The sequence below is a fragment of the Chaetodon auriga genome, chromosome 18 (assembly GCF_051107435.1).
Source record: "Chaetodon auriga isolate fChaAug3 chromosome 18, fChaAug3.hap1, whole genome shotgun sequence".
In the NCBI taxonomy this organism is placed as follows: domain Eukaryota; kingdom Metazoa; phylum Chordata; class Actinopteri; order Chaetodontiformes; family Chaetodontidae; genus Chaetodon; species Chaetodon auriga.
Window position 1 is genome coordinate 17975218 of NC_135091.1, and position 13483 is coordinate 17988700.

The window sequence follows — 13483 nt, forward strand, 5'->3', positions numbered from 1 at the left end:
ACAGATTTTTAAGCCTCGCTACGATTAAAACACCTTTGACTCCGTATCCTTGAAACTCTCACTTCTTACTCCTCTGACTTTGACCTGGAGTCAAGTCACATTTTCAGTATGTGCTCGCTCTGCCGGAGGCTGAAAACCATGAAGTATTTCACAAGAAAAAGAAGCGCAGAATAGATATGAATCCGAAACACAGGCATTACAATGCATTTGTATAATAGACATGCTCTTTTCTTCTTATCCCAGAGCCTTCTAACAACCAACTAAAAGCAGCTTGTGCCCCCAAGTTTGGGAACCACTGGTCTTGCAGGTTAGAGAAGCAGTCTTGTGACCAAAGGGTCGATAGTCCAGACTGGCTGGGAACATGAGGCAGTACCTTACTTTAACAGCCTCTGCCAGCTTCCAGGTGTGACTGTATGTAACTGGGAGAAAGTGAAGTGGGAGTTCTGCTGAATCAGGACTCGGCTCACTTTAAGTGAATATTAAAAAGGCCTCAGGGCTCAGGGGACATGCTCCTTCGCTTTGCTCTGAATCTTAAGGTTCGTCTTACCTGCGCCAAAACGTCAGATGAATGAAAGCTGCTCGTGCTGACAGCGTTGCCTTGTGATAAATGTTTTCACATGTTCGAGCTCTGGCAAAGTTCCACTGATGTGTCAATCCACAGGCCTGTGAAGATTTAGAATAGTTAGTTAATAGTTACCTTGTTATGGTTAACTGATATTTTATTTCTTCTCTCTGTTGCCCTCAGGAGTCAGCCAAAGGTGAGTATTGAATTAATCTGATTTAAATTGTGTTTTAGATTAAAGTTAAAAGTTGAAATTGAAGGTGCTGAATGCTCTTTTGCACCGCACACATTCATTTGTGCATGACCTTTCTTCGTAAACATCTGGTGATTGAACGCTCACTCAGGCAGTCGTGTTGAGTTCAAGTCCACTCTCTCTCACCTCGTGTGTTCTCCTCAGGTCTTTGCCTATGACTACTGCTTCTGGTCAATGGATGAATCTCAAAAAGACAAGTTTGCAGGTTTGTACACTCCCACAGTGTCATTGTGTTTTGCACTCTACTTGATTTGGTGTGCTCTGTTTTTAGCTCAGTTTAACTTGCTGAGTCATCTCTGAAACTTATCTCACAACAGAATGTTTCCTGATGTTCTTGAACTATTTATGGAGTCAAAGAAAGGGGGTGTTCTGGGGGGGGCTGATGAAAAGTTACACATTGTTTACCTCCAGATTGGTTCTGTGGTCCTGCCAGGGGGTTTCTTAGCAGTGCGAGGGGTATAAATAGTCCAGCAGCTATGTCGGATGTACTGAATCTGAACAAAATGTCCACCATATCTATTCTGGGCTGTCAGTCTTCTCTTGCAGAGAAAGGGAGAAAACAGTAAGTCATGTCTGGATATGAAGAGCCCCAGAGGAGTGTATTTCTCTTCTGTCTTCCTGAAGGTATCTGGAAAGTGTCAAAGTTGAGATGTTAAAGTGTGTTTTCTGGTGTTTGTGCAGGTCAGGATGTGGTGTTCCAGTGCCTTGGGGAGAGTCTGCTGGACAACGCCTTCATGGGCTACAATGCCTGCATCTTTGCTTATGGACAGACAGGTATGGCTTAAAAATATCAAGAATAAATCCCCCTTGGTCATATTAATGGAAGTATAATATAATAGTGGCTCTGTGCTGTTGTTATACTCATAGGATATGAAGATCAGTGAAGGTGTAGTCACGCCGGCAGTTTTTTTTTATGCCTCCGCTCCGGTGACAGCCGTGAACGGAGGCACTGTGTTTCCAGGTTGTCCATCCTTTATGGAGACAAAAGGAAAACACAGAGGAGGTTTTGAGTTTGCATTAACTGGGGAACAGGAGACATTAGAAATAAAGGCCTCTCTCTAATATTAGCCTGTGTTTACAGTTGTGATACAAAGTTCCTGTTGAAACTGTGTTATGGAGATGTTGATTCAACTCTGTGGTCATTTTGGAGGCTGCAGTTTTTGGTGTGGTTGAATTTTACAGCATTATACTGAGAGCTGTTTCTAATATTTTGTCAACCCCATTTACATATAAATGATGGTAGTCTAATAAACAGTTGAGTGTATGGTATGACTTTTCTTTGCTGTAAGCTGAAATTTGCCTCTTTGACTGCTGCTGACTGTCTAACACATCTCAAAATGAACATAAGCACTGGCTGCTCTCCGTTCACGTTGTGTTCGTCAGCATGGCTTCCTGAAGCGTTTAAATGGGACTGAGCTGTCAGCGACATTAGTATTTAACACCTGTGCTTTTCCTGCTTTGACGGGTCAAAATGCTGTGAGAAAGTTCTATTTATTCACAAGCCTTTAGATCCTAATAGGACATGAATTGCTCTATTAAAGGCAGGAGCACTGAAAAGGTCAACAACAAGGTGTGTTGTCAGGTGCATTATTCAAGCCATTTCCAGTTAGGGCAAGTTCTCTTCCAGCAAGATCACCAGTCAAAACATTTTCGGTTCAGCTACACCTACTTCTCATAACCCAAATTTACAGTGGGTATTCACAGCGAGAGCACGAGGACATTTCTTGAGGGAGAAAATAATAGAAAGTATTCCTAAAAAGTTGTATATTGAAATGAATTCGCTGGCAGTGTAAGGTCCTTATGCACTACAAGTGGATTTTGCATCTGATCTTGCAGCCACAAGGCATAGACTCAGTGGTTTTATTGTTTATGGGACAAAGTTTTGGCATTGGGAGGGGTTGGAGATTATGGTAGCAGGTGAAAGTGCTGCTAACCCAGACGAGTGCTAATGAACTCTGGTGTGCTTTCAGTGATTATTACCGAATACATTCATTGTATTACACACAGTTTTCAGACCTTTTCTGACCTTTTCTGTACTCCCCCCCCCACACACACACACACCAGGAAACAATTTGGAGTTCAGTGTCCTGCTAGCGGACTGTTTGGTTAATGGCTCAGTCCCTCCGCCACCTGAGCTGTAGGTGGTAGAAATGATTCAAATGTAATAATTTCCCACCTGCTGAGTTGTATCATTTCCGAACACATGCACTCCAGACTGCCACTGGTTCACGCTGCGCCTTGGCTCTCTAAGCACGAGCTTCATGACAGCCCTGTTTCTGCGCATCACATCCATAAACTTGTGTTTTCTGACTTCAGCTTGGATCACCTTGGCTCTCTAACAAACCACCCTGCCTTCACTCAGAGACCCGAAATGTGAATCTCATCACGTTGTCAGACTGAACATGTGTCTCGACGTTCAGTTTTATTTGCTTTTTAATTGAGGGTTTCTAATTCTGCACTGCTAACTCATCTGAGTCTCTGCCTCTCAGACACTTATTTCTCCATCTCATTCTGGAGTGTTAATTTATCCTTATTGACTTTGCATCAAAGCTTAGGAGGTGTTGTGCTACATCTTTTTATTTATAATCATGCCAACAGCCGAATCATTAGCAGTGCTCTCCAGATCTGTCTTAATTTGCTGTATGATTTAGCTTTTTTTTTTTTGCCTCTCACTTGCTTCCACAGCTCTAAATCACTGAGATGTGTCACGTCTGGACAGAGAAGCATGTGCACAAAGAGACTGCTTTTCTAAATTTGCTTTTAATTTTTATGCCTCCACGTTGCAGACATTATGTCTTCAAGTTGTCAGTCTGCCCATCCGCCCGTCCCATTCTCGTGAACGCGATATCTCAGGAACGCCTTCAGGGAATTTGTTCAACTTTGGCACAAATATCCACTTGGAATCAAAGATTAACACTTTAGATTTTGGTGGTCAAAGAGCACTGTGACCTCGCCTCACTGTCTGGATTTGTAAACTGTAACTGTGCGTCTGCAGGCTCTGGAAAGTCATACACCATGATGGGTTCAGCGGAGCAGCCCGGTCTGATCCCTCGGCTCTGCAGCTCCCTGTTCAGCAGGGCTGTGCAGGAGGCCCGGGAAGGAGAGAGCTTCACCGTGGAGGTCTCCTACATGGAGATTTACAACGAGAAGGTCCGAGACCTGCTCGACCCCAAAGGGTGAGGGACTGTTTGGTCTGGTTGACTTCAAGACGGGGAGTCGCATATGAACGACCCTGCATTTGTTGAGAAAACACCAGTATATCTGGACAGAGGGATGTGGTATTAACTCTCATTCACTCTGCAGGAGTCGACAGGCACTGAGAGTGAGAGAACACAATGTTTTTGGACCTTATGTTGACGGACTGTCTCGCCTGGCTGTGGCCAGCTACAAGGTACTTGTAAAATACTTCATGAACAATGTCTAATTTCTTTTTTTTTTGCTTTCATCACGTTGGGTTGCCACGTTGGGAACAAGGTATTTCATAAAGACTTGTCTTCGATTGCGGCTTCTCTGACAGGACATCGAGTCTCTGATGTCAGAGGGAAATAAATCTCGCACAGTGGCAGCCACAAATATGAATGAAGAGAGCAGCAGATCCCACGCTGTGTTCAACATCATCCTAACACACACGCTCATGGACTTACAGTCCGGGGTAAGACACACACTCACGCACACACACTCAGCTTTAACTGTTGACCGCTAACAGGATTTTCTCTTCGTTATTCTTATGTTTTTTATCAATTGATTTAAATGGCAGAACATGTAAAGTTACAATAATTTTGGTAGTATTTAGTAGTCTCTGATGATAAATGTACTTTCAGTCAATTCAAAGATCATCATGAATCTCTTAAGGTCCACTATAAATCTCTAGAAATCACAATCTGCACCTGCAATGCCTGGGAACGAAGCAGAGTTTAATGTCATCATGTATACGTCTGTGTGTTGCTCTGGGTCCGCTCCAGACGAGTGGAGAGAAGGTGAGCAAGCTGAGTCTGGTGGATCTGGCTGGCAGCGAGCGGGCAGCTAAGACTGGAGCGGCGGGGGAGCGGCTGAAAGAAGGGAGCAACATCAATAAGTGAGTCAGCAGAAGATGAATACGTGGCACGAAGCTAAAGGGGTCCAGTTTTTACTTCCAGGAACTAAACGATGTGACCAAGCAAAGGGGATCGCTGGCTGGGATTGTGTTTGGTTTTCTGTCCTTGTTCATGCTTTGGTCTTTTTGGAACCTTGCTCATCTCATTGGCTCCTCCTTACAGTGCTGTTTCCCTCACATATGTACACTGCAGCGTGTGAGCTTCATGATTCGTGGTCTTTTTATTTGTCTTTTTGTTCTGTTACATTCTGTCCCATAAATGCTTCCCTCCCTCTCTCCTCTATCTATACTCCCCTCTTGATGCCCCCGCCCCTCCCTCTCTGTACCCCTCCCTCCAGGTCTCTCAGCACTCTGGGTTTAGTTATCTCGGCCTTGGCTGACCAGGGAGCAGGGAAGAACAAGAACAAGTTTGTTCCGTACAGAGACTCTGTGCTCACCTGGCTGCTCAAGGTACACAGAAGAAAAGCGTGTTCATGCAGACTCCACCACAGACAAACAGGACAATGATTTCTGTGCATCTTCAGCTCCTTTTGCGCTGCACGCCCACTTAATTACACAACAGGGTACAAGCGTGTTTTAAATCTAAAGAAACCGGACTTTAAAGTCTCGGAGTAATTAATTTTCTTTCGTGCTTTTTTGTTTCAAGGATTATTTTCATTCGATCTGCTCTGTTCGAAGAAGCTTTGAGTTTTTAATTTGGGGTTTTTAAATAAGCGTTTCATTTGGCTCCATGTAGCATTCTAATAATGTTAAATGTAGCTTTGCTGAATCCCTGATCTTCCTCAAACACAGCACGCTCATGAATCATCCACTCTTCACACATTTAGTCATTCTTAATCAACTGAAATAGTGTATTTTTCATTGACAGCTTTTTGATTGTCACTGAGGTAAACGCCGTCTTTCAACCTGCAGGATAGCCTCGGAGGGAACAGCCGCACAGCCATGGTGGCCACCGTCAGCCCCTCTGCGGACAACTATGACGAGACGCTGTCCACCCTGCGTTACGCCGACAGGGCCAAGAGCATTGTCAACCACGCCGTCGTCAACGAAGACCCCAACGCCAGGATCATCCGAGAGCTCCGAGAGGAAGTGGAGAAACTGAGGGAGCAGCTCACCGAGGCTGAGGTTTGGATTACCTCCGCCTGGTTTGTGCCTGTGCAAGTGTTGTTGATAACCCAGTAGTGTGCGGAGAGTGTAATGCAGCTTCTGTCACTCTCAGTCTATGAAGGCCCCCGAGCTGAAGGAGCGGCTGGAGGAGTCTGAGAAGCTGATCCAAGAAATGACAGTCACCTGGGAGGAGAAGCTCAGGAAGACTGAGGCTATTGCACAGGTAACACACACACACACACACACACACACACACACACAAATCTGTCCATTCAGTGTGAGTTTTACTCAGTTCGAACGTTATTTTCACAGTATTCTCAGCTCAAGAATAATCCGAATAATCCATGAATCAATTCAAGTATTAAATATGCAATATGTTTCCTGTAGGAGCGTCAGAGGCAGCTGGAGAGTCTGGGCATTTCCCTGCAGTCTTCTGGAATACGAGTGGTGGATGACAAGTGTTTCCTGGTCAACCTTAACGCCGACCCCGCCCTCAACGAGCTGCTGGTCTACTACCTGAAGGTACAGGCGCACACACACACACACACAGTCCAGCACTGTTTAGTGTACCATGCACACGTGTTCAGCAGCAGTGCACTGTGTGACCGCCTCTCCTCTGTGTCCAGGAGCACACACGTGTGGGCTCAGCCAACTCGCAGGACATCCAGCTGTGCGGGATGGCCATCCAAGCCGAGCACTGCGTCATCGACATCACAGAGAGCAACGGCGTGGTGCTCAGTCCTCACCGCAACGCTCGGTGTGTGCTCAACCTGAACGAACAGTAGTGCAAGCCTTGTTTGACTGTTTGCTCTAACTTGACGTGGTGCACCTCTCAGCACACCGTGATTTTGCTTTCTTATATTTTGTAACATATTCTACACTGTTGCATGTTCCATCAGCACTCTGCTAAATACACCTAACACAGAAAGGCTCTGAAATGACAGCACTGGTTAATCTTAAAAGCTCGGAGTGTTTGAGGGGTTTAAATTTATAGCTGCACAAATGGATGCTGTATATTAAAAATGGATCAGGTGAGATACTGTGTGAAAGGGGTCACCGGCATGGACTAACCTACAGAGGATTAGCACCAGACTGTACACTTCCCCTCAGCTCTGCAGACCATTTTAGCTCATTATTTTGGTTTTATAGCCACTAAATTTGTACCAGAAGGCAACTGTGTGCCATATGCCTTAATGGCTTTATATGGTAAATACAGTACATGTCAGTGTTGTGTTTACAGCTGCCCCCAATTGGCCAAAAAGTGCTGCTTTAGTAAATCAAGTAATCCAGTAAAAAGCTCACCAATGATGATGACATGGTCAGTTTCTGTATAGAAACCTAAATACAATATAATACTGTTTTTTTAAACCTTTGAGGAAAATATAACTAGGCTTAAAAATAGGCCAAATCAGAATGCAGCTAATAGGAAGTGAAAAATAGCACTGAGTAAAGTGTCATCTTTCTCATCTCAAATGTTCTGTAATGTTTTTTTTTTACCTGTAGAACGTGTGTGAACGGTGCTGCAGTCACCAGTCCAGTCCAGATTCATCACGGCGACCGAATCCTGTGGGGAAACAACCACTTCTTCAGGTCTGTTTCAGTCACAGAGTGTTGGCTTGGAATCTGCATCCGCGTGGTGTTCGATTCCTAACACCAACATGTTCCGACAGCCTTTATTTACATGTGATGACAAACTCCTCATTGTGTCTCTTCCTATTTTCACTACATCGCACTTCCTCTTTCTTTCACTCACTTTCTCACATGCATCCGCACGCAACCGCCACCTACTCATGCGCACACGCAGGATCAGCCTGCCGAGGCATATGGTCCACGCGGGAGGTGAGGACGAGGAGGGCGGCGCCGCGATGAAGACGTGTTTGAGCACAGACCAGCTGGAGGTGGACGTGGATGCGTCCAGCGACGTGTCGAGTGAGCTGAGCTTCGGCTATGAGTTTGCCCAGGCCGAAGTCATGATGAAAGGCATGGGCAACAACGGTGAGTCAGACCGAAGTGTCAAACAATCATGAAGGTGCCGAGAAACAAGATGATCACACGTTTGCTTAATAGAGTACAGTAAAATACATGCTGATGTGTTTTAGCTGAGGAGCTTGTTTTTAGGTTGGCAGTTGTGGTAAATGAAGTGACAGAGCATTATTCAGCATTTTTACATAGTTAACTGTGTAAAATCTGAAAAAAGGGGATCTTAAAAGCTGACAATTGTACCTATAGAGACATTTTATATTGCTTTGGACTTCAGATTACAGTTTAAATTTGTGTCTGTCTGTCTGTCTGACCATGCACCTGTAAACATTTTAAACTCTGTTTACAGTCCAGGCTGCCAGATGGGATGCACGCTAAATATTGTCAATGTTTAGATTGGGTTTGCATGATCTAAAAATACTTGACATATGAGTGGAAATCTGTAAACCTGTGTTTTTCTGACTTCCTCGGCCCTCTGCGTCATGTCTCTCTGTGGGACATGTCATTGAAAATGGTCCTGGACAGCAAAAGAACTCAAATAGTTCCAGGAAAAGACCAAAACTAGCAGTGTGTTCCCCTCCTTGTCTCTGACACTCACTCACCCCATGCCCTTTCTTTCCCTGAACATGTAAATCTTTAAAAATGGCTCACAGAAAACACTTTTTTAAGAGTCTACAGCCATGCTAGCAGCTCTGTGAGCCTGTTCTTAGACACTTAATTGTAATTCAGAATCTTAGCATGCTAGCATCACAGTCAAAGCTACAGTAAAGGGATTGACATGAGTTTTGCAGGTTGTCAAGCATTGGGCAAATTAACATTTTGACTTGATGATGGAGAGTATATGTTAGGATGACTCACAGTAAATTACAGTGTGTGGTCATTATAGTGAAGGAAAATGTCACCCAGTGCAACAATGACAACAATGGCGTTCTGTGGCACAGAGGTATAAGTTACATCAGCGGTTGGATACACAGCAGTAGTTCACAGGATGTCCATCAAGTTACTCCAAACAGCTTGTGCAGGATAATCCAAATATTTAGACCCCAAATGATTTCAATGTGGGCCCACGAGTTCAATATTTACCCCATAATCTTCCATATTTTCCACAATGTTCTGCTTGTGTGAAGCCTGCAGTGCTCTGAAGAGGAGACTCTGCTCGCCAAAATAGAGATAATGAGGTAAATATTGGACTTTTCGACCCGCAGTGAGCGCAGTGCTGTGAAGCAGTTCCAGCTTTTTTGGGGGGATGACAAACAATAACAGGATTTTCATTTTAGTGTGAACAGTTCATAGACATGCTAATCTTCATTTTAGAAGAAAGAATAATGACATAGAAACCTCCTCTATTTCCTCCTCTTCCCTCCACCATCCATCCATCATCTGGCGGCTCCTCCTCCGCCTCAGACCCCTTGCAGTCGGTATTACAGACCCTGGAGAGGCAGCACGAGGAGGAGAAGCGCTGCGCCCTGGAGCGGCAGAGGCAGATGTACGAACAGGAGCTGCAGCAGCTCCGCCGCCGGCTGACTCCTGAGAAACCCTCCCACCTCCTGGACCCGGCGGGCCTGCTGCCCGGTGCGGCTGCTGCTGTAACGTCACCCAGCTCCCAAAAACGCATGCGGCGCTGGAGCGAGGACAGGTGAGATCCAGCCGGATGATGGGAAGCTTTAACTGATCCCTGCTGGCCCTCAAGTCTGTGAAGGAGAAAGAGATTTCATAGATGCTTCATAAAACTTGCATGTGTGTGTTCAGAGAGGCCATGATGACTCGCAGCCTGCGGCGTCTGAAGGAGCAGATTGTTCGGGCCAACCTGCTGGCACAGGAGGCCGGCTTCATAGCCGAGGAGCTTAACAAGAGGACAGAGTACTTGGTCACTCTGCAGATACCTGCTGCCAACCTGGATGCCAACAGGAAGGTAGGATGAAGAATTTATCGAGAAACACATAAAAAAAACAACAACCAAGGAACGAGATGTCAGAGTAGCAGACGCAGGTTGTACTCGCAAGCTCAGGTTTAAGTTTAAGATTAGAATTTAAATCTCGGCAAGCTGATTTTTATAGTGTAGTGCAGGGGTTTTAAAAGTCTGACACTGTGCCCCAAACGCCCCCCAGATGAATTAATGATGACTGCCCACCATTTTGGTAAATGAGCTATTAGCTGTTCCTGTCTGCAGTGTACCCCTGGATGTACAGACGACTATCACTGAGTCACTTTGATACTGAAGAAAGCTTGAAAACCTGATCAAGCTCTGAGTTTTAAAGAACTTTTTTTTTAGGATTTTTAACTGGATTTGTGGATGTTTATTTGCAATGGACACTGGAGATAATGCGGCCTTCTGGAAGCGAGGATATGATACACATATGCGAAATATATGCATCGTGTCTGTATTTTCAGATTGGACTGAGTTTTGACTCGGAGACAAGGTATGAATTTTGATGAAAATTGGTGCAATCAGGTGCTGAGGGCTTTAAAGTACCTTAATTGCCTTCTCACAGCCACTGCTGCACCTGCTGCACAAATTGATGTAAAGCAGTTTCTGCAGAAGGAAGGAAAAGACCTTTGTTATGGAAAAAAATTGGTATGCTCCCAGAGAATGATTTGGAAAAAGGATGGCAGTAATATAAGACAGATAGTATACACAGTGTACTGTTCGTGTTCTGTTTGGGTTTTCTGGCCAACATGAATAAAAAGCAGTTTTCTCTCTCCCCCTCTTCATAGCGTGATGTAGTGCTGAGTGAGCCGGCCATACAGGTTCGTCGTAAAGGTAAAGGGAAGCAGATCTGGGCTCTGGAGAAGATGGAGAACAGGCTGGTGGACATGAGGGAGCTCTACCAGGAGTGGAAGGACTTTGATGAAGACAATCCTGTGAGTCAGATGAACGAAGCACATTATAATCTGTAGAACGTGAACTGTCTGTTGATATCTGTCAGAATGTGTCTGCTTGCTTTCATTTCTGCCATTTTGCATCCCTGATTGATTAAACGCTCCAAAAGGACACAGTATAGACAGAGTGAAAACACAATAAGAGAGTTCAGGACGACCCTGAAGTCAAACAGGTGATTCGTTCACGGGTCTCACACCGTTCTTACTTCCTTCTGTCCACCAGGTGATGCGGTCCTATTTCAAACGGGCCGACCCGTTCTTCGACGAACAGGAGAACCACAGTCTGATCGGTGTGGCCAACGTTTTCCTGGCCTGCCTGTTCTACGACGTCAAGCTGCAGTATGCGGTGCCCATCATCAACCAGAAGGGAGAGGTAGGGCTTGGCTTGGCTGGCTTGGATGATGCACACATGGACAGAAAATGTCATTTGTAGTACAATTTTTAGCCTGCCGTGTCTTTTTTCTGAAATTCACCTCTTCTTTTGTTCCTTTCGGCAGTTGTTTTGATGACAAAGTAACTAATTTAAAGCTACTCTATACAATATGTATATAATTAACAATGGAAACATGCCTACATGCAATGTTAAAGGGGTTGTCTGCACTGACTAGTGTGCGTGTGTGCGCGCGTGCGTGTGTGTCAGGTGGCCGGGCGGCTGCATGTGGAGGTGTGGAGGGGTACAGAGGGCTCTGAGGAGGATGGTCCAGGACAATCCGACGCTCAGCAGAACGTCACAGACGGAGAACCACCGGAGCGCAAGCTGCACTGTGTGGTGAGAACCTGCAATTGTTGCTTCATTCATCTCTTCATCGTGTGATTTTAGTTCTAAATGATCCAAATCCAGCAACATGTTTGAGAAAGCCCCTCCTGATAATCTGAATCATGCACCTACTGTCACTGACATGTAAGTCAGGATCGCCCGTGCAGTGTCTATCCTGTATAAGTGAGTGGAACTCGAGTATTGCCAGTGGGAAAACAGCTCCAGATTAATAATGGATCTGGCAGGCAGTCGGATTGTTGTGAGTTTCTCCAGCTCACTGTACTGTGAAATGCCACCAGTTTAATTAACTCTGGGTCGGCTTCATATCCTGGTCATCTCTTGCTTCTGTTTTTCTTGTGATGAAATGAAATAAAAACAGCGTCAGGAGGTCTTTGCAAATCTTACTTATTGACCTAAGGCGTTTTTTTTTCCCTGTGTGTAGAAATAATGTCTTGACGTTAGGAGAGAACTAAACTAAAAGGAAGTTTAACAGACCAGCACATTTCTAAAGTGAGCTCGCCTGACACTAAAAATGTGGTTGAATGTCTGGTCCACGACTTCAAACCAACAGAAACCAGGGTGATGAGTCATAGTGTTGGTCAGCATTATCCGTCCTCTCCTCTCTCCCAGGTGAAAATCCTCCAGGCCAATGGTCTGCCTCGCCACCTGTCCAACTTTGTCTTCTGTCAGTACCACTTCTGGGGGCAGGAGGAGCCGGTGTTCATCGCTCCAGAGGTGGCACCATCCACCTCGTCCTCCACCTCCAGAGACCCTCAGTGCACTGTGGTCTTCGACATTGCAAAGGTAACTCACACACACACACTCCAAACCAGCTCACAGCCTTCACCCCTGTCAGCGTTCTCACAATTTGTCTCTATTTGAGAACTAAACAAACTAACTTTTTAGGAGTTGTCCGTGGTGGTGTCGGAGGAGTTTGTGGAATTTGTGGCCGACGGGGCCGTGGCCATTGAAGTGTACGGTCACAAGCAGGCCAACCATCGCAGGAACCTGGCACTGTGGGACCTTGGAGTGATTCAAGCCAAGACCCGATCCCTCAGAGAGAGGTGCAGTGACCCAAACACACACAGCCATGCAGCCATCAAAGCTGATCTAAACAGTACACAGGACACACAAAGTCTTGCTGAGACTTGCCTGCTGCAGATGCTCCAGGCTTTAGGCTGCTGTGTGATGTTGCATGTTCTGAAAAGTGAGAAAATGAAGCTTTGTGAACCGGGTGGTAGGTCATCATGTGTTTTTGTCTCTTGCAGTCCTTGGACGTACTGTGTATAATCACAGTTTATTCATTAGTCTTGTCAATTTGTAAAATTAACTAAGCTCAGTCTGACAAAACATCAATATCTACAGCAAATACTGTGTGGGCTCTGATCTGATGCGCATCCACGCTCTGCCTGCAGGTGGAGCGAGGTGACCCGCCGGCTGGAGCTGTGGGTGCAGCTGATGGAGCTGAACGAGGCCGGAGAGTTCACAGGCGTGGAGGTTCTTCCTGCTAAAGACGTGCGCACAGGAGGGACCTTCCAGCTCCGACAGGTAGCGTGGAACTTTGTCGGTTTGTAGATTGAAGAAAGAAATCCAAAACAATCCTCTGACGTCAACCTGTACCTCCAGGGTCAGTCCCGGCGAGTCCAGGTGGAGGTGCGTTCAGTACCGGACTCAGGCACCATGCCCCTCATCACCACCTCCATCCTCTCCGTGTCCATCGGAGACGTCAAGGTCCAACAGGCGCGTCCCTCCAAAGGCGGCGAATCACACTGGGTGAGGAGGGAATCTTATCAGTTGTTGATTTGAGGAACAAAATTGTTGGACGAGTGATTTTTCTTTTTTTGTTTTTTT

At 45.6% G+C, this 13483-nt stretch overlaps 2 protein-coding genes across 4 annotated transcripts in view; one reads left to right on the forward strand and one right to left on the reverse strand.

The window, feature by feature from the left end:
• Positions 1 to 7809, reverse strand: part of elp3 (elongator acetyltransferase complex subunit 3) — a 33077-nt gene extending 25268 nt beyond the window's left edge. Inside the window, exons 1-3 of one of the 3 annotated variants that reach the window (XM_076756002.1) lie at positions 7513 to 7809; positions 4703 to 4864; positions 548 to 663 (exon numbers count right to left, since the gene is read on the reverse strand). The gene's annotated coding sequence lies outside the window, so the exon portion shown is untranslated. Of the gene's footprint in view, positions 1 to 547; positions 664 to 1220; positions 1500 to 4702; positions 4865 to 7512 lie in introns of those variants that run through there. The other 2 variants (XM_076756003.1, XM_076756001.1) reach the window with 2 other exon arrangements.
• LOC143336107 (kinesin-like protein KIF13B) overlaps positions 1 to 13483 on the forward strand; it is a 30131-nt gene that overhangs the window by 5806 nt on the left and 10842 nt on the right. The window contains exons 5-27 of the mRNA XM_076756010.1: positions 746 to 758; positions 960 to 1020; positions 1497 to 1589; positions 3811 to 3991; positions 4119 to 4206; positions 4333 to 4467; positions 4778 to 4890; positions 5247 to 5358; positions 5821 to 6033; positions 6128 to 6238; positions 6403 to 6537; positions 6642 to 6772; positions 7519 to 7605; positions 7820 to 8010; positions 9400 to 9631; positions 9745 to 9907; positions 10711 to 10857; positions 11099 to 11248; positions 11516 to 11644; positions 12263 to 12436; positions 12539 to 12696; positions 13048 to 13180; positions 13259 to 13405. Coding sequence (XP_076612125.1) covers positions 746 to 758; positions 960 to 1020; positions 1497 to 1589; positions 3811 to 3991; positions 4119 to 4206; positions 4333 to 4467; positions 4778 to 4890; positions 5247 to 5358; positions 5821 to 6033; positions 6128 to 6238; positions 6403 to 6537; positions 6642 to 6772; positions 7519 to 7605; positions 7820 to 8010; positions 9400 to 9631; positions 9745 to 9907; positions 10711 to 10857; positions 11099 to 11248; positions 11516 to 11644; positions 12263 to 12436; positions 12539 to 12696; positions 13048 to 13180; positions 13259 to 13405 — 3097 coding nt within the window. The remainder of the gene's footprint in view (positions 1 to 745; positions 759 to 959; positions 1021 to 1496; positions 1590 to 3810; positions 3992 to 4118; positions 4207 to 4332; positions 4468 to 4777; positions 4891 to 5246; positions 5359 to 5820; positions 6034 to 6127; positions 6239 to 6402; positions 6538 to 6641; positions 6773 to 7518; positions 7606 to 7819; positions 8011 to 9399; positions 9632 to 9744; positions 9908 to 10710; positions 10858 to 11098; positions 11249 to 11515; positions 11645 to 12262; positions 12437 to 12538; positions 12697 to 13047; positions 13181 to 13258; positions 13406 to 13483) is intronic.